This window comes from Macrosteles quadrilineatus, unplaced genomic scaffold, assembly GCF_028750875.1.
Source record: "Macrosteles quadrilineatus isolate MER2022 unplaced genomic scaffold, UCM_ALF_1.0 Scaffold_1__1_contigs__length_201487025, whole genome shotgun sequence".
Classification (NCBI taxonomy): Eukaryota; Metazoa; Arthropoda; class Insecta; order Hemiptera; family Cicadellidae; genus Macrosteles; species Macrosteles quadrilineatus.
Genome location: NW_026542594.1, coordinates 110,199,560 through 110,219,474, shown reverse-complemented (window position 1 = coordinate 110,219,474; position 19,915 = coordinate 110,199,560). Strand labels below are relative to the sequence as shown.

At 35.3% G+C, this 19,915-nt stretch overlaps 1 protein-coding gene across 6 annotated transcripts in view; it reads left to right on the top strand.

Annotated features, from left to right (window-relative positions):
* Nucleotides 1–19,915, top strand: part of LOC128983103 (colorectal mutant cancer protein-like) — a 135,490-nt gene that overhangs the window by 85,458 nt on the left and 30,117 nt on the right. For 5 of the 6 annotated variants that reach the window (XM_054402283.1, XM_054402291.1, XM_054402275.1 and 2 more), the window contains 4 exons: nt 3,868–3,990; nt 6,491–6,672; nt 17,953–18,084; nt 18,557–18,743. In XM_054402283.1, the coding sequence (XP_054258258.1) occupies nt 3,868–3,990; nt 6,491–6,672; nt 17,953–18,084; nt 18,557–18,743 (624 nt within the window). The remainder of the gene's footprint in view (nt 1–3,867; nt 3,991–6,490; nt 6,673–17,952; nt 18,085–18,556; nt 18,744–19,915) is intronic. The other variant, XM_054402299.1, reaches the window with a different exon arrangement.

The window sequence follows — 19,915 nt, the reverse complement described above, 5'->3', positions numbered from 1 at the left end:
ACAAAGATCTCAGCATTAAAATATAAAGTGGCATGTGTCCTTATTGATTAGTTAAGTTAATCTTAAATAAACTAAACAGAGTACAGTAATACCACAAAGATCTCAGCATTAAAATATAAAGTGGCATGTGTCCTTATTGATTAGTTAAGTTAATCTTAAATAAACTAAACAGAGTACAGTAATACCATTGACTATTAACAAATAATCACACCTGAGGTAATAAATTGAAATAGTCAAAGATTCTAGTTACATCTTAGAGTTGTTTGAAAACTTGTTAGAAACTAATTTTAAATATCTCACGTCGTCAAGGATCACCCGATCACCTACATTATTTCTGCTCTAAGTTTTAACTGATATCTTCTAATGAATGCTAAAAAGCCTGCTTCAATTCAAGTTAACATGTTGCAACAAAGTTTTTACATCATTGAGAAATTAAAGAAAAATGTTGCTTTACTGAGATAACCTGTGTTGAAGTATTTTAAGTTGGGTAATTTCTTTATTTATTTCTTTGATTTGATACATCCCCTAAACCATCAAATTTTCTCCGTAGGGAATCCTGTAATGTGGGGTGATGTAAACCATTTCATGTGGTCCAAGTTTGGACCTGAACCGGTCACAAGTAAAGTCAAGGGTCTTCAGGAGGTATCGCTGCCACCACTACTCTAATTAAGGGAGAGTAGGCCCTAATGAAAATGGGAAGAAAAATAATTTATAAATAAATAACCTTTTTAAAACAAAACATTTTTAAACTCGCTAAAAAGTAGAAAATAATTTATAAATATGCGGAGAGTATAAATACTTGTAAGATTTAAAACGACAAACGTGGGGTGCATGCAATAGATAATTTACAATTACCTTCACCTTTTGAACTAATGCATCATTATCAATTGCATGCACCCCACGTTTTTCGTTTTAAATCTTACAAGTATTTATACTCTCCACATATTTATAAATTGTTTTCTACTTTTTAGTGAGTTTAAAAACGTTTTGTTTTAAAAAGGTTTTTTATTTATAAATTATTTTCTACTTTTTAGTTTTTAATGTGTGTGGATGACAAATATATTTCAAGCATCTATATCAGATTAAGACAGAGGCATGTGGGAAATCTTAGGTTTATTTGAATTTCTTTTCATATAATTATGTATTAGATTGAAAGTATGGCCTACTAACTATAAATATATCAATCTATTTAATTTACTGTTTACTTTATCTATATAAATAAAATTAGAGTTTTGTCTGTACATTGCTCAGAATCATAAACTTTTAGGTTATTTTTATGTTTTATACATTAGAGAAACCGAAACAAGTCTCTTCTAAATTTCTGTCTGTCTTCCTGTCTGTTACGACCCAAGAGCCATTTTATGCGGCCTACTCCTGAAAAACGAGAGTACCTATCAAGTTCCAAATCATTTTAATGTATTCACTGGATTGGCGAGATTGTCTTTAGCCATTATGGCATCACTCCATTGTAAATAAAATGACGGACGTTTAAAAACACAATTTTGTGCGATTTTTTGTTAAGTTTTCTCCCAATGTTTAGCACATATTCTTCTATGAAATAACGAACAGCTGTTCAAATCAAGATTATTTTTCTTCTAGCTGTCACTGATATGTATACATTGAATGTTGTTTACAAATACCGCAACCATTTCCGATCACGTTTTGAAAGCAAATCCAAACCAATTAAGATTAAAAACGTTTTTCCTTACATAACGGATTTAATTAATCGCAAGTACAATAATGTAGGGTAACAGTAAATGAAAATAGAGATTCTTTGTGTATAAAATTGTTCTTGAGTTTTGATAACCGGGAAATAGACCTTGAATCAGTGTTGTACATTGCTGGGAAACTTACATTTTTTAAATGAGCGTTTTCAGTCGAGACTCGGCACACGACCGACGCGCGTCTACTTGTCCATAGTAAAAATAAAAGTACGCCTACCGTGTATTTATGTTTTATTCGTCATGTGTATAAGTGTACAGTTCCTGTATGTGTTTCAAAAACTCCAAGACGCACCTAATGGGGAAGCTCAAGACCTTATATTAGGACTGATGATGGCGATTTAATTTCGCCGAAATGCATCTCCTGTAATAGGATACATTAGGATCGACCGGCGGACACAGGGAATTTAACCTTTTATTGATTGTCATACCGACCCGGAACAACAACAAACATCATAAAATGAAGTTATGTATAATAAATAGTTTGGCCAGCATATCTGAAAATATGCAAACCAATTGCTGTTCTTTATATAAGAAGGTTTCAACTGATTACTATAAGATCCCCGTGCGTAGAACGGGTACATAGCTAGTAGAATACTAAATAAATAACAATCCTTATATATAATACGTGAAGGTGATTTCTACAAAACACTACTCCTCCGTTAATAATGGATGGATTTTTACAAACGACGTGTCAAAATTAAGTATTTTTTGTGTAGACGCATCTTTCACCAATTCCTGTAATAAAAATCCTCGGGCTTTGCCCCACAGGCCATTAAAGTTGGAGTTTCTCCCATAAGATTAACATGGGGGAATCTAAATATTTAATTGGAAACTTTGTCCCCACTAATTTGAGAGAACGGCTGTGCGTAGAAACTTGGTAGAGGTGTCCAAAGAAAGGTCTTGGTCTGTAGATGAGTTATCAAAAGAAAAACTAAGCAAAATCCCATAGGACTCTGTCCCAGAAGCCTTTAAAGATCCCTCCACAGAGTTGTTTACATTTTGGCCATGTGAATAATACCATAGACTAAGCAACACAAGTAGATTCCTCATCCCATTGTAAATTTTGAAGCTTGTTTTTTGCGTCTAGTTCATGTACGTCCACACTGATCGCTAGTGTAGACAACATTTTGTTTCTATTATTTTAGGGTTATTTTCATTATTTGTGCTTTACTATTTGGTTATATAACTAGGAGACCAGTTATTGTTTATGATTATATCGTTTTATTAGGTTAAACGGGGTTTTAAATTACTGAAATAACAAGAAACAAATTGTAAACAAAACATAACCTCTACAGTTGGACGTACAGAACTAACAATAAAATTGGCTTCAGCTGTTCCATTAGGATGACTAACCTACTGAGGGAGTATGTTTTATCTATGATAAAGCGTTGAACGACAATAGAATGTTAACACGCAACGACAGGTTTATCGGTTAAGTAAGTCGTAGTATCAATAGTCAATGGTTGGGAACCACTGCACCAGCTGACCGTAGTCGTAGTATCTAAGAAATAGATTATGATTGTGATTGTATCCACAACATCACCAGTGAAGAGGCAACCAAAAACAGAATGTTTATGACTGATCCAATCTGGAAACCGAAAAGTCAATTCTTGTTTTTAACCGTCATTCATAAATAAAACGCTACAAATGATAAATTATTTCATTTAAGTCAAGATAAGTTTTCGAATCCTTTCAAGACGATTGCTGAAAACTATTGTATTCTGGAATCTTGCCGATCGAATGTCGAAACCAAAACTTTCCCAAAGTTTTGATGGTTTTGAGATTTGGTTTTGACACACCACTAGCAGAAAGACAACATTTCTTGATACACAAAAAAAAATTATTTTAAATCAAAATTTTGTTTAAAATACAAAGAATATTCATTAAATAAACCAAAATTTTATAACCCAAAATGTGTAAAAAAAATTTAAAAATTAGACCTACTCCTGCTCTCCAAGTCCCCTTCAATAACAGATCTCATCAAACAACGCCCAGCTCTAACTCACTGACTACCACAGCAGCCTTCTGTAGGCTATATCAGGGCAAAAAGTTGTTGTTTTCCCTCACATTATCAAACTTCTTTGTGGTACATAATATAAATTTCTTGTGAATAATACCTTAACCTATATACCATTGTATTTAGGTTAAAGAGGTGTTCCGACCAAGCAGCTCCTCTGCTGAGGCTCCAGTGCTGAAGATAGCTGAAAGAGTGAGGCTGAGAAAGATGGACAGACATGTCACTGGCTCCGACCTAACGTCCTTGGGGGTTGGTACCACATTCTATTCTAATTACGAAGCAGAGAACATTTCTGTTACCTTCCAATTACATTAGTAAGCCAGCTATACTCTTGACAAATTATCAATCACTAGTGGCCTGTAGGGGCCATAGCCCCTAATTTAGACTACAATAAAAAACCATATATAAAAAGACAAATATTCGAAACATTTTTTTAAAATTATCAATTTTATGTTAGCCTACTTAAAATTAACAGCGTTTCTTGTTTTATATTTTGGTTTTCCTTCCATTGGAGTTGTATATTAGTTGCTTCTGATGTGCCATTGAAATACAATTGTAAAATAATTATTAAATCAATAACACAACATATTAACAAATGGAAACGTGCACACGGTTTGGCCTGAGCCCGGAGAACGAGGAATCAGAGCTGAAATCATACAGCCAAATGTTGCACATCCTTTTTAGTTTAAAATTGAAGATTTGTTTTGTAATCTTACGAATTCTGTTATAGTTCCCATTTTGAGAACTATTACTATGAAGGCAACTCCCCATTTTGCGGTAGTAAGTCAGAAATATATCTATGCATTTGTCCCTGAATTTTAAGACAGCAAGGCCCATTTCCCGGAATCTCTTTTTGTGTAGCAGAAAGCGACGCAAAAGCCATTGCACTGTTGTTTTGCCTTTTGTTTTTTTATGAAGTTTGAACCATGTAAAAACAGTTCTTTTAGTTTGTCATTTACTTGTGGTTGTAGCATGTCCATTGTGGCAACATGCGTTGAAATGTCCATTTGTGGCCTCCTCTGCGAAGTGAAATGCGCCACAATGCATGCTAGTGCTTTAAGAGGTCCTAGATTGTGAGAAACAACACTCAACTAATTTTCCAGCGTTCTTCTAAAGACATGTTGTAAAACAGCTTCTGGACTTCTTTCACAGCTAGGCCCTACATGACGTTCTCTTTTGCATTTCTTAAGTCTGTTGAATTCCTGGACACTCTTCCACATCTTGCAGGTCTTCCCCTAGCTTGTCTAGTTACTCTTCACTCATTATATAAACGGAAAACAAAAAAATTAAACACAATTCATTTTGAAACATTATTTACCAACATTGACTTTGACTTTCGGATTAAACGTAAACATTGCAAATAAATAAGCAACAGCTGATAGAATGCAGACGTTTTTCAGTCCCCATGCATTTCTTATGGTGGATATTTTACGTTATACCTCGTTTTCTGGTAACTTTATGGGAATTCTGCTATTTTTCCCCGAGTCCCTGGGGTCAAGACCTTTAATTTAAGACCCCTCCCACCTTTCTGCGACTTACCAGACGTCCACAATTTTCTGGTAAAAATTTTGTCTTACAGAATTATATATAAGGATTGTGATGGGTATTCATGGTAGTTGTAAGGTACACTTGTTATTTTTTATTTGTTGATCAATAATATACTCTGTTAATAAAATTTTAAATATCATATGAAATTTCAAACATCAATCCACAGTCAAGCGTCGATTGGGCATCGTATTGTGTCCTCACATAAATCGTCGAGTCATCAGTCTATGTCTACACAGTGAAGTTATATCCGCCATTGCTACACGATTTGCAGACAAACTTATTGCGTTCAAGGTTAAGTTGTTACCTGCAATGGCGGCAATAGTTGCACGCACTGATGAATGAACTAGACCTACAACCGAAAGTAACTGAATGAGAGAATTGAGAGATGTTGGCCGCCATATGTACTAGGAGAATAGTACTTTGGAACAAGGGATTGTGGGATTGTGATAAAGCCAAGAGCCATTGAGCTGGCTAATTCTTCTAGTTGGTACCAACATCACAAAATTTTACATCTTCACGATTTTCTAGCAGAGTTGCCATGCCAGTGCTACCTCCAGTTGTATATTTCTAGCTTAGTGGATGCTCGCTATGACAACAGCCATGATGATTTCAGAACTGATGATTTCAGTATACAACTATTTCGTTTTGTAAAAAGCAAGAGCAGTTCCTTGATTCCGTTTACTTATCAGACTTGGATGCGATAAATAACTGAGAGGGCCTGATAATTTAGGGCCAATATGAACTACGCTGGTTGTCTGATTCAAAATTTAAACAGATTCGAACAACATAACATTGAACTTGGTAACTTCCAGCTTAAAAATATGAGTCAACTGCTCAGCCCATTGTCACTATTCACAGTTTGTTAACTAAACTAATTGGTATTCATAACTTTTTATCTGTAGATGTTGTCTATGTTTTTAATAGAGATGTTTTTATTAATTTTATTTTATAATTTTTATTGAGACGGACACAGCACACACTATTTTAGAGCCGGCGGGGAGTCGGCGCCATTAAGGCGTATTCCATTGGTGGACCCAAGATTGGATTCTCAAATCTCATTTATCGAATCTTAAATCCGAAACTTTTCTTAGGATTCGGTGGAATCAAGATTCGGATTTAACACATAGTTCTATTATAAATATAAATTTAAGATTATTTGACGGTTTACAACAGTGTACAAAACTGATTGGTTTGGTTGCAGGTGAGTCACACAGAAGTGGCTGAACAGCTGGTGTCAGAGCTCCAGTCTTGTGACCTCCAGGAGTGGGACCGTCATCAGCTGGAGCAGGAGACTAAGCGACTGTCTGCTAGGTTGGAACACTCCCGCTCCCAGGCCAACGTCTTACAGCTCACCTTGGACGAGGCCAAGAGCCATTGTGAGAGGTACGTAACCACTGTATCTAGTTTTTCTTCCCCTCTTGAATTGTAAGTTCATACTGTTCTGTAACAGTAAATGTTTAGAAATACTTAGAAATGTTTAGGGCTATCCAGAAAGTAGCAGGAGTTTTTAAAAAAACTTACCCTTACTCTTACTTACTCCTGTGGCCTTTGAAAACCTAGGGGGTCTTTGGCCTCGCCAACCATATGCCTCCAGAGTCCTCTGTCTTCTGCCAGCTCCAGGTTTACTCCCATACTCTTTAGGTCCTTTGTTACCTCATCAATCCATCGCATCCTTGGTCTTCCCAATGGTCTCTTGCCCTCCGGAGTACCTCATCACTTTCTTACCATCTCTCTCTCACCTCCGTTGAATGTGGCCCAGCCACCTCAACCTTCTACTGTTTTGTAAACAAAAAATGAAAAAGCCGATACCAATATATTTAAATATATATTCTACTTGCAAATATTCTCAAATGACTCAACTGATGGTTCTTTACAAATCTTGGTTGCCCCTGGGTTGGAAGAACAAAGTGAATAAAAATATTACAACAGAGCGTTGGCAGTGAAAGCTAGATGTTAAATAAAAATTGAGTGGGCCCTGTGGAACAAAATCATCCCCAGAAGTCCTTAGGGGACGTTCCTGATACTGTTTAGTTCTTCCAAAGCTGAAAACAATCTTAAAACTACACTGACTCTACCTTGCACACTACCACACTAAATTTAGTGTTGCACCCAAGGTGTATCTTTTGTAGTGGCTTCTTATTGAATGTAATTACTAAATACCCTTTTGAATGAATATATTCATGCCAAAATTGAAATACTAAAGGTTAATTAGAATCAGCAGATAAATAACCATTTGATATATTTAAAAATAATTTCTGTTGAGTATAACACAATCTGAATAGTACAAGGTGATGTAGTTACTTATTACCTCAGTATACTTGCCATTAAGTTTTCCTATATAAAATGTATACAACCCCTCGGTAGAAGAAGTGATTGGCGCGGTTACAATATAGCCGTGACAGTGACAGTAAGGTGTGAAATTTATTTAATGTTTGAGATGATCCAACACTCACAAATCCTTCTCGTTGGCCAACGACTATAAAATTGAAGTGTATGTCTCGTCGTCCAATTTGTTACACAGTATAACTGTACGTAACTCAATGGTATGGTATGAAAGATTATTTATTATTAATGGCTTAAGGGTTTTATGTAAAGGGGAGAGCATATTAAATGTGGAATTGACTCTAAAACTCATGAATATCAAATTAAATTTAGACAGAATAGAAAACTAGTGTTTTAATTGAATCAAGGAAAAACACAAAGGCAATAATCAAATATAAAAACATAAACATATATGACTTAAATAAAAATAATAGTCACATGCTAGCTTATATACAGATCATGAGTGAAAGTCCAACACTCCCCCTCACGAATGATCTTGGTGAAGTTATTTATGTCCATTTTGTGTCACATGTCTTTCAAAATTAGTTTTTCCAAGAGCTTTGGTAAGAACATCAGCCGTCATTGATTCTGTAGGAAGATACTTCAGTTCAATAGACCCTTCTTCAATTTTTTCTCGAATAAAGTGTAATCTAATGTCTCTATGTTTTGATTTAGCACTGACGACAGGATTTGAGGCTATGTGTTGCGCTGCTTGATTGTCATTGTAAATTGTTATCTTCTCATGAGAATCTGCCATATCATGAATTAATCTTCTTAAGTGAAGTGCTTCTTTAGTAGCTTCTGTGATAAAGTAAAATTCTGCTTCAGCAGTTGAAAGAGATGTACTATTCCGTTTTTGAGATGCCCAACTAACACTTTCATTTGCATACATGAAACAATATCCTGTGAATGATTTTCTGTTTGTTGACGAAGATCCCCAGTCAGCATCAGCAAGTCCTGCAAGTGGTTTGTTTGATTTTCCAAATACCAGTGACTTATCTTTTGTTCCTTTAAGGTATTTTAGAACACGCTTTGCATCTTTCCAGTGCTCTTCAGAATGGCTATTGTTAAATTGACTCAAATAACTGACGCTATATGCTATGTCGGGTCTCGTTGCAACTGCTAAAAACATCAGACTTTGATAAGGTTTGTTGACTATTTCATTTAGTGTCGGTTCATTTAATTTCACTTTAGGATCCATGGGAGTTCCAATTGGTTTACAATCAGTCATATAACACTTCTTTAAGACATCATCAATGTATTTTGATTGATTTGCTATCAGTTTTTGTTCTTTTTGTTCAAATTTTATTCCTAAGCAATGGTTCAACTTACCTAGATCTCGCATTTCAAATGACTTCATCAGTTTGTTTATTAATTTTTGAAATAATTCTTCATTCTTAGATGCAATGATCAGGTCATCAACGTATACTGCTATTATTTCATATTTTGATTCAGATACATAAATACATGGATCAGCAAGTGAAGCCTTGAAACCCAAGTCTTTTAATTTAGAATCCAGTTTGAAAAACCATTGTCTTCCAGCTTGTTTAAGACCATATAGTGCCTTGTTGAGATGACACATTTGTTGATCTTCTGAAATTTTGTTTAAATCAGTTAACATTTTCTTTGCTTGCAGTTTTACATCGTTGTTTTCTTTGTTATCATCTATTATTTCTTTAAGGTAGCTCTTCAAATTTGGTGCTACTTTCATGTAAATATTTTCTTTTATATCGCCATTTAGGAAAGCAGTAGGTACATCCAATTGATTCAATGTCATATCTCTCTCCACTGCAATACCAAGCAGTAAACATACTGAACTCAATTTTACTACAGGAGCAAATGTTTCTTCGTAATCAATATGAGGTCGTTGAGAAAATCCTCGTGCTAAGAGACGAGCCTTTTTTCTTTCTAATGAGCCATCTGCATTGAACTTTTCTTTCACGACTAGTTTGCAATCTACAACATTTATATCTTTCTTTTTGTTAGTTATGTCCTAAGTTTTATTTTTCAGGTGAGATATTATCTCTTCTTTAATAGCTTCATGCCAATATGAGGGATCATTTTTTGTTTCAGAGCTATCATCATCTGGATTTTCAAGATCAGAATAATATGATGCATAATCATCAAGCCATTTGGGAGGATTTGTGTCACGATGAGGACGGGAAGTCGCAGATGTAGATACATTAGTGCTCGGATCATCTTTGTGATTCTCATTGTAGCTCTCAATTGTATCTTCATTTGTCTCATTATGAATATCTTCGTTTGAATGATCATGTTGGTGTAGAGCTTCATTCTCAATTGTGTCTTCATCACTTTCAGGTATCTCATTTTGGACATCTCCGTTTGAAAGATCATCTTGGTGTAGAGCTTCTTGGTGCTTTTCATTTGTTTTCTTGAAACTCACTGTTTTGTATTCAAGTTTTTGTAGGGAAACTTTTGTGTTCTCTGCTGAGTCATCGTTTTCTTCTTGATTTATTAAATCATAATCAAAATGTACATTTGAATTAAGAAATTGCCGAAGAATTTTGACATCTCGACTTTCAATTACATTTCGGAAATCAGGAACCCATATTCTGTATGCTTTGGAGATCTCTGAATATCCAACGAAAATTCCCTGTATAGCTTGAGGAGCAAATTTACTTTTAGTTTGTTTCTTGTTCAGAACAAGGGCTATGCTTCCAAATACATGAAGATGATTTACAGATGGTATTCTTCCAACCCACATTTCAAAAGGTGTTTTGTGATCGATTGCTCTTGATGGACATCGATTCCACAAGTAGTTTGCTGTGTTCAATGCTTCAGCCCAGAACATTGGAGCAAGTTTCGACTCTGTCATGAGACATCTTGAAGTAGTGTCCTGTTAAGTCTTTCGGCAAGACCGTTTTGCTCTGGTGTATAAGGAGCTGAAAGTCGTCTTTGAATGCCATTGTCTTGTAGATATTTCTTAAATGCGTCGCTACAGTATTCACCACCATTGTCCGTTTGTAGAAACTTAATCTTCTTGTCTTTGAAGTTTTCCATTTCATTTTTGTATATTTTGAAATATTTTAGAGCTTCATTCTTGTGTTTGAGGAAATAAACTTTACTATAAAAGGATTTCTCGCCAGTAAAAGTTACAAAGTATTTAGAACCACCTGGCGATGTGACTTTCATTGGTCCACAAACATCAGAGTGTACTATTTCCAAATAATCTAATTCCTTTAAATCATTTCGTACTGGGAAAGGCAATTTTGTAATTTTCGACTGAATACATATACTACTTCACAATCACCGAGTTTTTAATTTGGATTGAAGTCAAGTCCCTTAATTGTTCCATTATTAAGAGCATGTTTTAAATCACTTTCATTTATGTGTCCAACTTTTAAATGCCATTCATTAATTTTACAGCTGTTTGTAACAAGATTGGCATTTTCAAAATCATCAAATTCAACATAGTAAAGACTACGGTATTCATTTTGGTTGCTTGCAAATACTCTTAATTTTTTGAGTTTCCAATTACAGCTTTATTTTCATCAAAGGTTACACTACATGCTTTTTCAGTGATTTTGTTTACAGATAGAAGGTTTGTTGTTAGATCTGGGACATGCAGTGTGTCTAGGATGTTAACAACTGAACCATCCTTAGTAAGTTTTACAAGTCCCTTACCTTCGATTGATGTAGTTTGATTTTTTGATGCAAGTTTGAGTGTGTGATTACGAGAAGTTTTTGAAAGTTCAACAAAGTCTTCCCTATTTTTACACATATGAGAAGTACTACCAGAGTCAAGACACCAAATGTTGTCTTTGGGTTTACATTCTCCGGATAAAAGACAAAGTTCTTCTGTTTTAAAAGATTTGTATTGTATTTAGTTTTTGCCCAACATTGTTCTGTTAAATGATTATTTCTCCCACATTTTTTACAGAAAACCTTTGAATTTTGATTAAAGTTTTTGTGCTTGCTGTTAAAACTTTTAGAGAAAAATGCACCGTCAGTGCTTTGTTTTTCAACTCTTTTAATTTTTAGGTGATCAGGTTTAGTAAGAGTATCTCGTGACTCTATTGCGACTCGAAAGTTCTCAAATGATGAATTAAGACTGTACAACATCATTATGGACAAAATATCATCATTTATGACAATGTCTAATTCTAATAACTTATCAACAGCATCAGTAAATTCATCTAAGTGATTTCTTACATTATGCCCATCTTTCAATTTGTGTAGAATCAATTTCTTCAAAAGTGTTGCCTTTTGGGCAGGACCCAAAATGCATGTTGTTAGATGCATCAATATTATTCAAAGTGTCCCAAAATATCTTTCGAGATGTTGCAGCTTTTTATATTTCTAAGCTCACCTGCAGAGATTAGTAGCATTAAATCTGATTTTGCTGTCAAGTCTTGATTAAACCACCTTTTCTTCTTTTCAGGATCTGTATCATCAGGACATGGTTCTTCAATACAGACATATTTCCATAGATCTGATTTTATTAATATTGCTTGTGCCTGAATTCTCCAAGTATCATAGTTTTTTTTGTTTAGAGGTTCAATTCGGTAATTACAATACAATACAATATTCTTTATTGTTCATTCGTTAAGAATGTACAGTACTAGTCATTTTGTGAAAATGTTATGAGATGTTACAAGAACAAAACTTTACACTTCAACCTAGGCTGACTGATAAATTATTTAGATTGAAAAAGATTTTACTTGGGAATATAATAAATTCATGAGTCTAGAACTCTCTGGGCCCATAACCTAAAGGGGAGAGCATATTAAATGTGGAATTGACTCTAAAAAAAACTCATGAATATCAAATTAAATTTAGACAGAATAGAAAACTAGTGTTTTAATTGAATCAAGGAAAAACACAAAGGCAATAATCAAATATAAAAACATAAACATATGACTTAAATAAAAATAATAGCCACATGCTAGCTTATATACAGACATTGACTAACAGATCATGAGTGAAAGTTCAACATTATGGCGGATACGCCTATATTGGAACACACTCCCACTATCTACAATCACAAGCTAGCATCGAACCTGCAGCCCACTTCAACTTCCAACTATATCAAATTTCCCAATTATTTTACCAATGGCAATTATACTCTCGTAAACTATTGATTTGAATATTACTGTGTTATACGAACAATGTGTTTGCAATGACGATTGTAGGGGTGTGCGATGCATCGAAATTTCTATTTGATTTAATTCGATGCATCGAATCGCGATTCGATTCAGTGGTGGTCAAAAAACGATTTGATTCATGAGGGAGTCAGTATCCATATATGGAAAACGCCTGCAGAAAGTCAACGCAATACCCGCAATACAGGAGTGTGTTGCTGTTGCGTTTCCTTTACGAAGGCATTCTTATTTAATAAATTCTTTGCATGTAAATATTGCTTTAATTGTTTTATAATTTTTTGTTTTGACATTGCAAATGATGAGAGGTTTTTTTTGTCTTGATGTAAGCAGTGTGAGACATGTTTTACTACTGTAAACCTAGCCAAAACAAGGTAGGCTACTCCAAAATCATTCTTACAACAGTGCAAAGAAAACAAAGTAAAAAAAAGACTATTTATCGAGAGGTACCAGTTAAATTATTTATTGTTTATTCCATACCTAGTTAAAAATAAATTTTAGTATTTTACATAAAAAATTATAAACAAAAGAAATTAAGTTAGATGGGGGTTTCAAAAAAGATATTTCTAAGATCCAATACAATATTTACAACTCACAAATTACAATGAATTAATTTCTTTGAAAATGATCTGTAACAGTTTTGTGTTTTTGAATATATTTTTTTGTCTCTACTTCCTTGTTTCGTCACTTGCATTTTGTCAGCAATTGAAGCAACCGGGTGGTGTAAGAGGGGAGGGGGAGGGTCTATGACCTTGAATGCACACATCGTTGCCCGGCCTGGCTAGTGAGAGTGATTCATTGTTTTTTGTTAAGATACTACTACTACCCTTCCTTCCGAAAAAAAGACCCTGCTGTTCCAAAAACATTGACAGTAGTTTAAAAACATTGACCTGTCTTGCTAAGGGCACTAGAAGTTAGCATTTAACTTTCTTATCTCTTGATTTAATATTATTTTAATCTTCTATATATTATAAGAGTTACTTTTCGAGTACCTAATTAATTGTGATATTGTTTGACTTTATTTTATGGATTTTAAATTCTTTTCATTCATTAGCGATCTCTTGCAGTAGGTCTACCTACTGCACAGAACTACCACAGAAAACATACTACTGTAGTATGTTTTCTGTGATACAACTGTATGACATGATTTTTTACAGTCTTTACTAATTATACCATAAACAATGTGTGTGTGTGTTATTTACTGTTTTTAAGTTTTATAGTAAACTAGCTGGCCCGACAGACTCCGTCCTGTCCTAATGTGGTTTTATATCAAATGATCGTTCATTTTCAAGATGAGCTCGTTTGCATGGCTCAATCATGTCCTGATAGAAATTCGTTTGCTACGGTCACTCACCTTTAGGTTAGAGTTCGTTCGCTACGCTCACTCACCTTTGGGTTGGAGCTCGTTCGCTGCGCTCACTTGCCTTCAGGTTAGCTCCTTTTAATGCTATTGGACATCACAGAATCAAATTGTTTAGTTGAACCAGCTGTTAAGATTCTTTAATTCCATTTAATTATGAGTACGCATAAGGTTAACATGGGAAACTCCAGAGCCACTGGGGCGGAGCCCTTTTGACGGATCTGCACCAAACTTCACACAAACCATCCTTGAATAATGCTTAATAATGCCTGAAAGTTTCATTACAATCTGTTGAGCGGTTTCGGAGTCCATAAAGGACAAACATACAAAGATACATTGGATTTTATATATATAGACTAGCTGTAACCCGCGGGCTTTGCCCCATTTAACTTCTTAATTTTCAAGATGATCTCGTTCGCATGGCTCAATATCGTCCTGGTTGAAGTTCGTTCGCTACGCTCACTCACCTTTAGGTTGGAGCTCGTTCGCTACGCTCATTCACCTTTAGGTTGGAGCTCGTTTGCTGCGCTCACTTGCCTTCAGGTTAGCTCGTTCGCTACGCTCACTCACCTTTTGGTTGCAAATTAGTAAAATAAATAATAGTGCTGCACCCTGTTGGTAATCCTTGTAACTTTAATGCTATTGAACATCATAGAACAGAACCAACTTGTTTAATTGAAACAGCTGTTAAGATTCATTAATTCCATTTCTCATAAGGTTAACTGGGAAACTCCAGAGCCACTGGGACGGAGCCGATTGGACGGATCACGAAATTGATGGTGTTTAAACCTATTCCATGAAATTCTACACGTATGTACCAAGTTTCGTGGCAATCGGTTCAGCAGTGGCTGAGTTTATCACTGCCAAATAATAAACTTGACTTTATGGGGGCGACTGATTGTGTTGACAAATGTGAACTTTTTGCGAAACATTTTTCATCTGTATTTTACAACGCTGACTTTCCTGTTCTTGCATTTGATTTTGGATTAAACGACACCATCCCCCATTGCTCAATCTTGGCTACTGTTGTTGAAGAGAAGTTGAATGCTCTTGACCACAATAAGAGTGCAGGTCCCACCTAAACAATAGAGAAAAATAAATTATGAAAAAAATCGCAAAATATCACAAAATATCCATGAAATTAAAAACATAAACATAACTGTAAACAATCCTACTTTGACAGTTAGTTATCATTGCGTAACACAGTTTTTTGTTGCTCCTTAGTTCAAATTAGCTGTTTTCATAAATGCAAAATAAATATAGTGCTGCACCCTGTTGGTAAATCTTATAACGTTTTAATGCTTTTACATATCATAGAACCAACTTTTTTAGTTGAAACAGCCGACTAAATTCTTTAATTCTCTTTAAATATGAATACTCATAAGGTTAACATGGGGAACTACAGAGCCACTGGGGCGGAGCCCGAAAGGATTTTTGAGATAAGAATATGCCTATATGTTAATCGGGAATGTGAGCTATCATTATGCCAAATCTCAACCCAATCCAGTTGTTAATGCGTGATTGAACTTCATACAAACAAACAAACACACAAACTTTCACATTTATAATATTAGTAAGATTCATAAAATTGTTAAAAGATTATTTTCAAAGAAATTAATTCATGATAGTTTGTGTCTTGTAAATATTGTATTACAATAAAGTCATTTTACTGTTTTAAAATATGAAATGCCAACTAGAGTTAGAGATGAAATTTAACAGCCATTACAAAACTATTATTTTTTTTTCTTTTATGATAGAATAGAATTGGGTTATCATAATAGTTATTACGCTATAGTAATAAATGAAAGTCAGCTAGTAATATAGAAAGCCGTAAAGGATTAAAAGTTATAAAACTCAAAAGTTCTTGGAAATACTTGTCACTTGAGTACAACAATTATTGTCGTGGATGTGGTAATGCTATTGGGTTTTTTATTGCATCAATACCCTAGTAATAAGTTATGAAGAACCTAAACAAACATCTGATAAGCCTTTCATGTGCTCAGAACCAACTACCGTAAATTAACTGAATGTTATTTATTATTATAATAGGCTGTACCAAACCGAGTTTGTACCGCGTAAAAAATGCTGTACCGAACCGATGACGGTAATTAAGCTAGAACCATACCGTACTGACTTTTTCGGTGCACCGCAGACCCCTAAAATTAAGGTATTTATCAAAGCGTGGTATCAAAGCTGTTCAATGCCCTCTTTAAATAAATCTACCGCCTGGGAGTTTAACCACTGGTTTACACCGGCATAGAGTTCAGCATCATTGTCAAGGCATTGCGTAGCGAGCCACGTCTTTATTGCTGGGAACGGATGGTAGTCACTAGTCGCCAAATCTAAACTGTACGGTGGATGATTGAAAACTTCCCATCCAATAACTCTTGGGTACGATTGGCTGTGTGTGGATGGGCATTGTCATGAAAAAACAAACCTTTTTCGTTAAGTTTTCCACGATGCTTGAATTGGATCGCACGTCTTAATTTTCGGAGTCTTTCCCAATACCTCTCTGAGTTAATTGATTGGCCACGTTCAAGAAAGTCTACCAAAATCACCCCCTGAGCGTCCCAAAACTCCTTAGCCATGATTTTTCTTGCTGATAGGGTCTGCAAACACTATCGGTTTCTTGGGCGAATTTGTGTGGCTCCATTTTTTTCGGCTGCCTTTTTGTTTCAAAGTTGACGTGCTTTACCCAAGTCTCGTCACCAGTTACGATACGATCAATAACACGGTTTCCACGTTTGTCATACTCTTCCAGAAATGTCAGTGCTGCAGTAACTCTTAGTTTTTTGTTGTCTTCTGTTCGCAATTTCGGAACCCACCTGGCACAAGATTAGTGGTATCCAACCAAGTTTACCAACCACTATTTCATGGACTAAACTCCGAGAAATTTGAGGACAATGTTCTGAGAGTTCTGAGATGGTAAAAATACTATTTTCACAGATTTGTTTATCGATTTTCGCCACTAATTTATCAGTCATAATACTAGGCCTACCGCTGAACATAATCGTTATGAACATTGGTTCAGCCATTTTTAAAATCAATGCACCACTGCCTCACTTGGCTTTCACCCATTATTCCTTGGCCGTAAACATCACAAATCTGGTGATAAATTTCTATAGGTTTTTAAATTTTCGCCAACAAAAACCTTATCATACCATGCACTTCACAACTGGCGCTCATTTCAAAACGCCACTGAATACACAGTACAGAAGTCATGATGTTCTAGCTACCTCGGCTGGCTGCGTACTGAGTGTGGGAAGACTTTGACACCAAGATGGCGGTCCTATCCCCGCCCACTGCCGGGCCAGGTCAAAACGTTTGCAATTTTCTGGATAGCCCTCGTATTTAAAATCCTCGACTATTTTATGTCCAAAAATATACAACAGTTATTAATAATAAACTAGGTTTAATAATTTTAGGGAAAAAAACATACATGAAGAAATATTTCATCGAGTGATTTCGCAAGAAGCTCTACCGTACTATGGTTTTGGGTACTTACATTTTCTTTTTGTGAGAGGTATAGTAGGTTTACCTGAATGGAAAAGAGTACCCTGGCACCTGAAACCTGAAACACCTAAGTGACACATCATAATAGGTGAGACTTTATTTCACCACACACAGATTAAACAAAAAACCAAGATAAATAATGACAAAAAGATTATTAATAATCAAACTTTATTAAAACACACTCAATCACTATTTTGAAATGATTGAGAAAGATGTAACTGCTTTCAAAAATTTCTTCCATTACTACTCATATTTTTAAAGAAAAATTATATATACTTTTCTGCTTTTTAACTGTTGTGTTCTTGAAAATGAGCAATATAAATGTGCTTACTGAATTTTTTATTTCAGATTATATCTTCTGTTGGGAAAGTATGAGTCCAATGTTATAGCTTGCCGACTTGCTCTTAATTCAAGTGACCGAGCCATTGAAGCCTATGATCTACTTGTTTCTCTTCTTGATTCTCACCTAAACGATGAAAAGTAAGCACTAAAAAGATGATAATCACTTTGATCTTTACAGTCTATGTAGTTTTTACTCAGGCCCTATGTAGTTGCATATAATACAATTATTACAATGTAGTTTTACTCAATATGCTAGTACTAACTATTAAAGTGTTAATACAGAAACGTAAATATAAAAACCACTTAAAATATACAAGTTTAGGTTTAAAGGTTTTAATAATTATGTAAAATTAAAAAAAATAATAAATAAAAATTCAACCAGTAAATAGAGTTACATTACAGTATTATATTTCGGAAAAATGTATACACTATATTTATTAAATGCGCATTTTACTTTATTTGTAAAAAATATAAAATATGATCCATTTCTTATTCATTTTTGACTGAGGAAGAACATCTAAGGGGCCACGTGCTGGACACTGTGGTAGAGCCGTAGAGTTTAGTAGTCCACCCCCGCCTAGTCAGCTGATTTGTATGTAATGTTGTATAGTGTGCGGGTAAGTGAAGAAGAACAGCTGAGGGAGCTGATATCTTGTCTGAAGGCTGAGAGGGGACGTGTGCGGGACACTGTGGTAGAACTAGAAAGTTTAGTGGATCTGCCTCCCCCCCCATACACTACTCCTGCCTCTGCTGGACATTCCCGAAAGCTTGACTTGGAGACTGCTGTCCTTATGCAGGTAATCGATAGTTTATGTTTACACCCTCAAATTTGAAAACAACTATCCAAATGTACATGTTGAAGGTTTAAAAACATAGTAGATTGGTCACAAAGTGTGACGCAAAATTCTAGGGAGGGAATAAACTAGTATTCACCTAAGTCAGGCTAGGCCTACCCTAGAACCGGCCACACTCAAATTTCTTCCCCGGAGTGCTCAGAAGGAGCCGAGAAAAATCCAGGGGTCGATACGAAGTTGTCACGGCTTTGACTGATCAATTTATTTAAATTTAATCGAAGGCTCAGAGCTCAGGAAATGTTCAGGAAATCCTGCAGACGCTCAGTTGGAGCTATATATCATCCTTACCTTCGTTAAAGTGTTTTGTTAAATTTGCCTAACATTTGGAATGACTCTGTAGGGCCGACGAGCATTCAATCCTAGCCAATGTGATGTAAATACTCGTATTAAACTTTAAACTAATTTCTGAAGACGTGGGTAAAGAATATAAAATCGAATGTAAGGTAAAACACTTCCTACAGAGTCGTCGGGGCCTAATTAATATAACTGAACGGATAATTTATCGTGATAGGTTTAAAATAAATTTAGTATTAATTTACGTAGCTGATTGTTCAAATCAGCTTCTCCCAAGACTAGGTTCTCTCGCCCGCCAAAGACGGGGTTTAGAACTCAGACGACAAGTCTCGGGGCACTAAAATGGCGAATTAATTAGAGTAAACGTACGTAATAATCATTCGTAGAAATCGTAATTTGAAACTAATTGGTTTAAATCAAACCAAACGATAATCACCGCTAGTCACTGGCAAGCAGGAACTGGCGGGTCTAGAGTCAAGTCGGCGAAATTTAAGTTATTAAATATCGAATTTGGAAACGGGAATGCGAATGTTAAAAGGAAATTTAAACGTAAATCGTAGCAATGTGATTAACTAATATAGCTAACCTTCGGTAAACAAATTATCGATGATCGTGCAAGCGTTGATAACAGGCGAATGTAACGACGAAGTTACTTCGAAGACGGCGTACGAACGAATAATCCTGTCTGAGTAAAATCCTTCGTTCCTGCCCGCTCGAGGCTTACGCGCTCAAGCGGCGAACTCAAGTACTACTCGATAACAGCTGATCGAATTCACTTGTTGAGCTGGTCTAGTTTCGTCTGTCGTCTGTCAACAAATAAA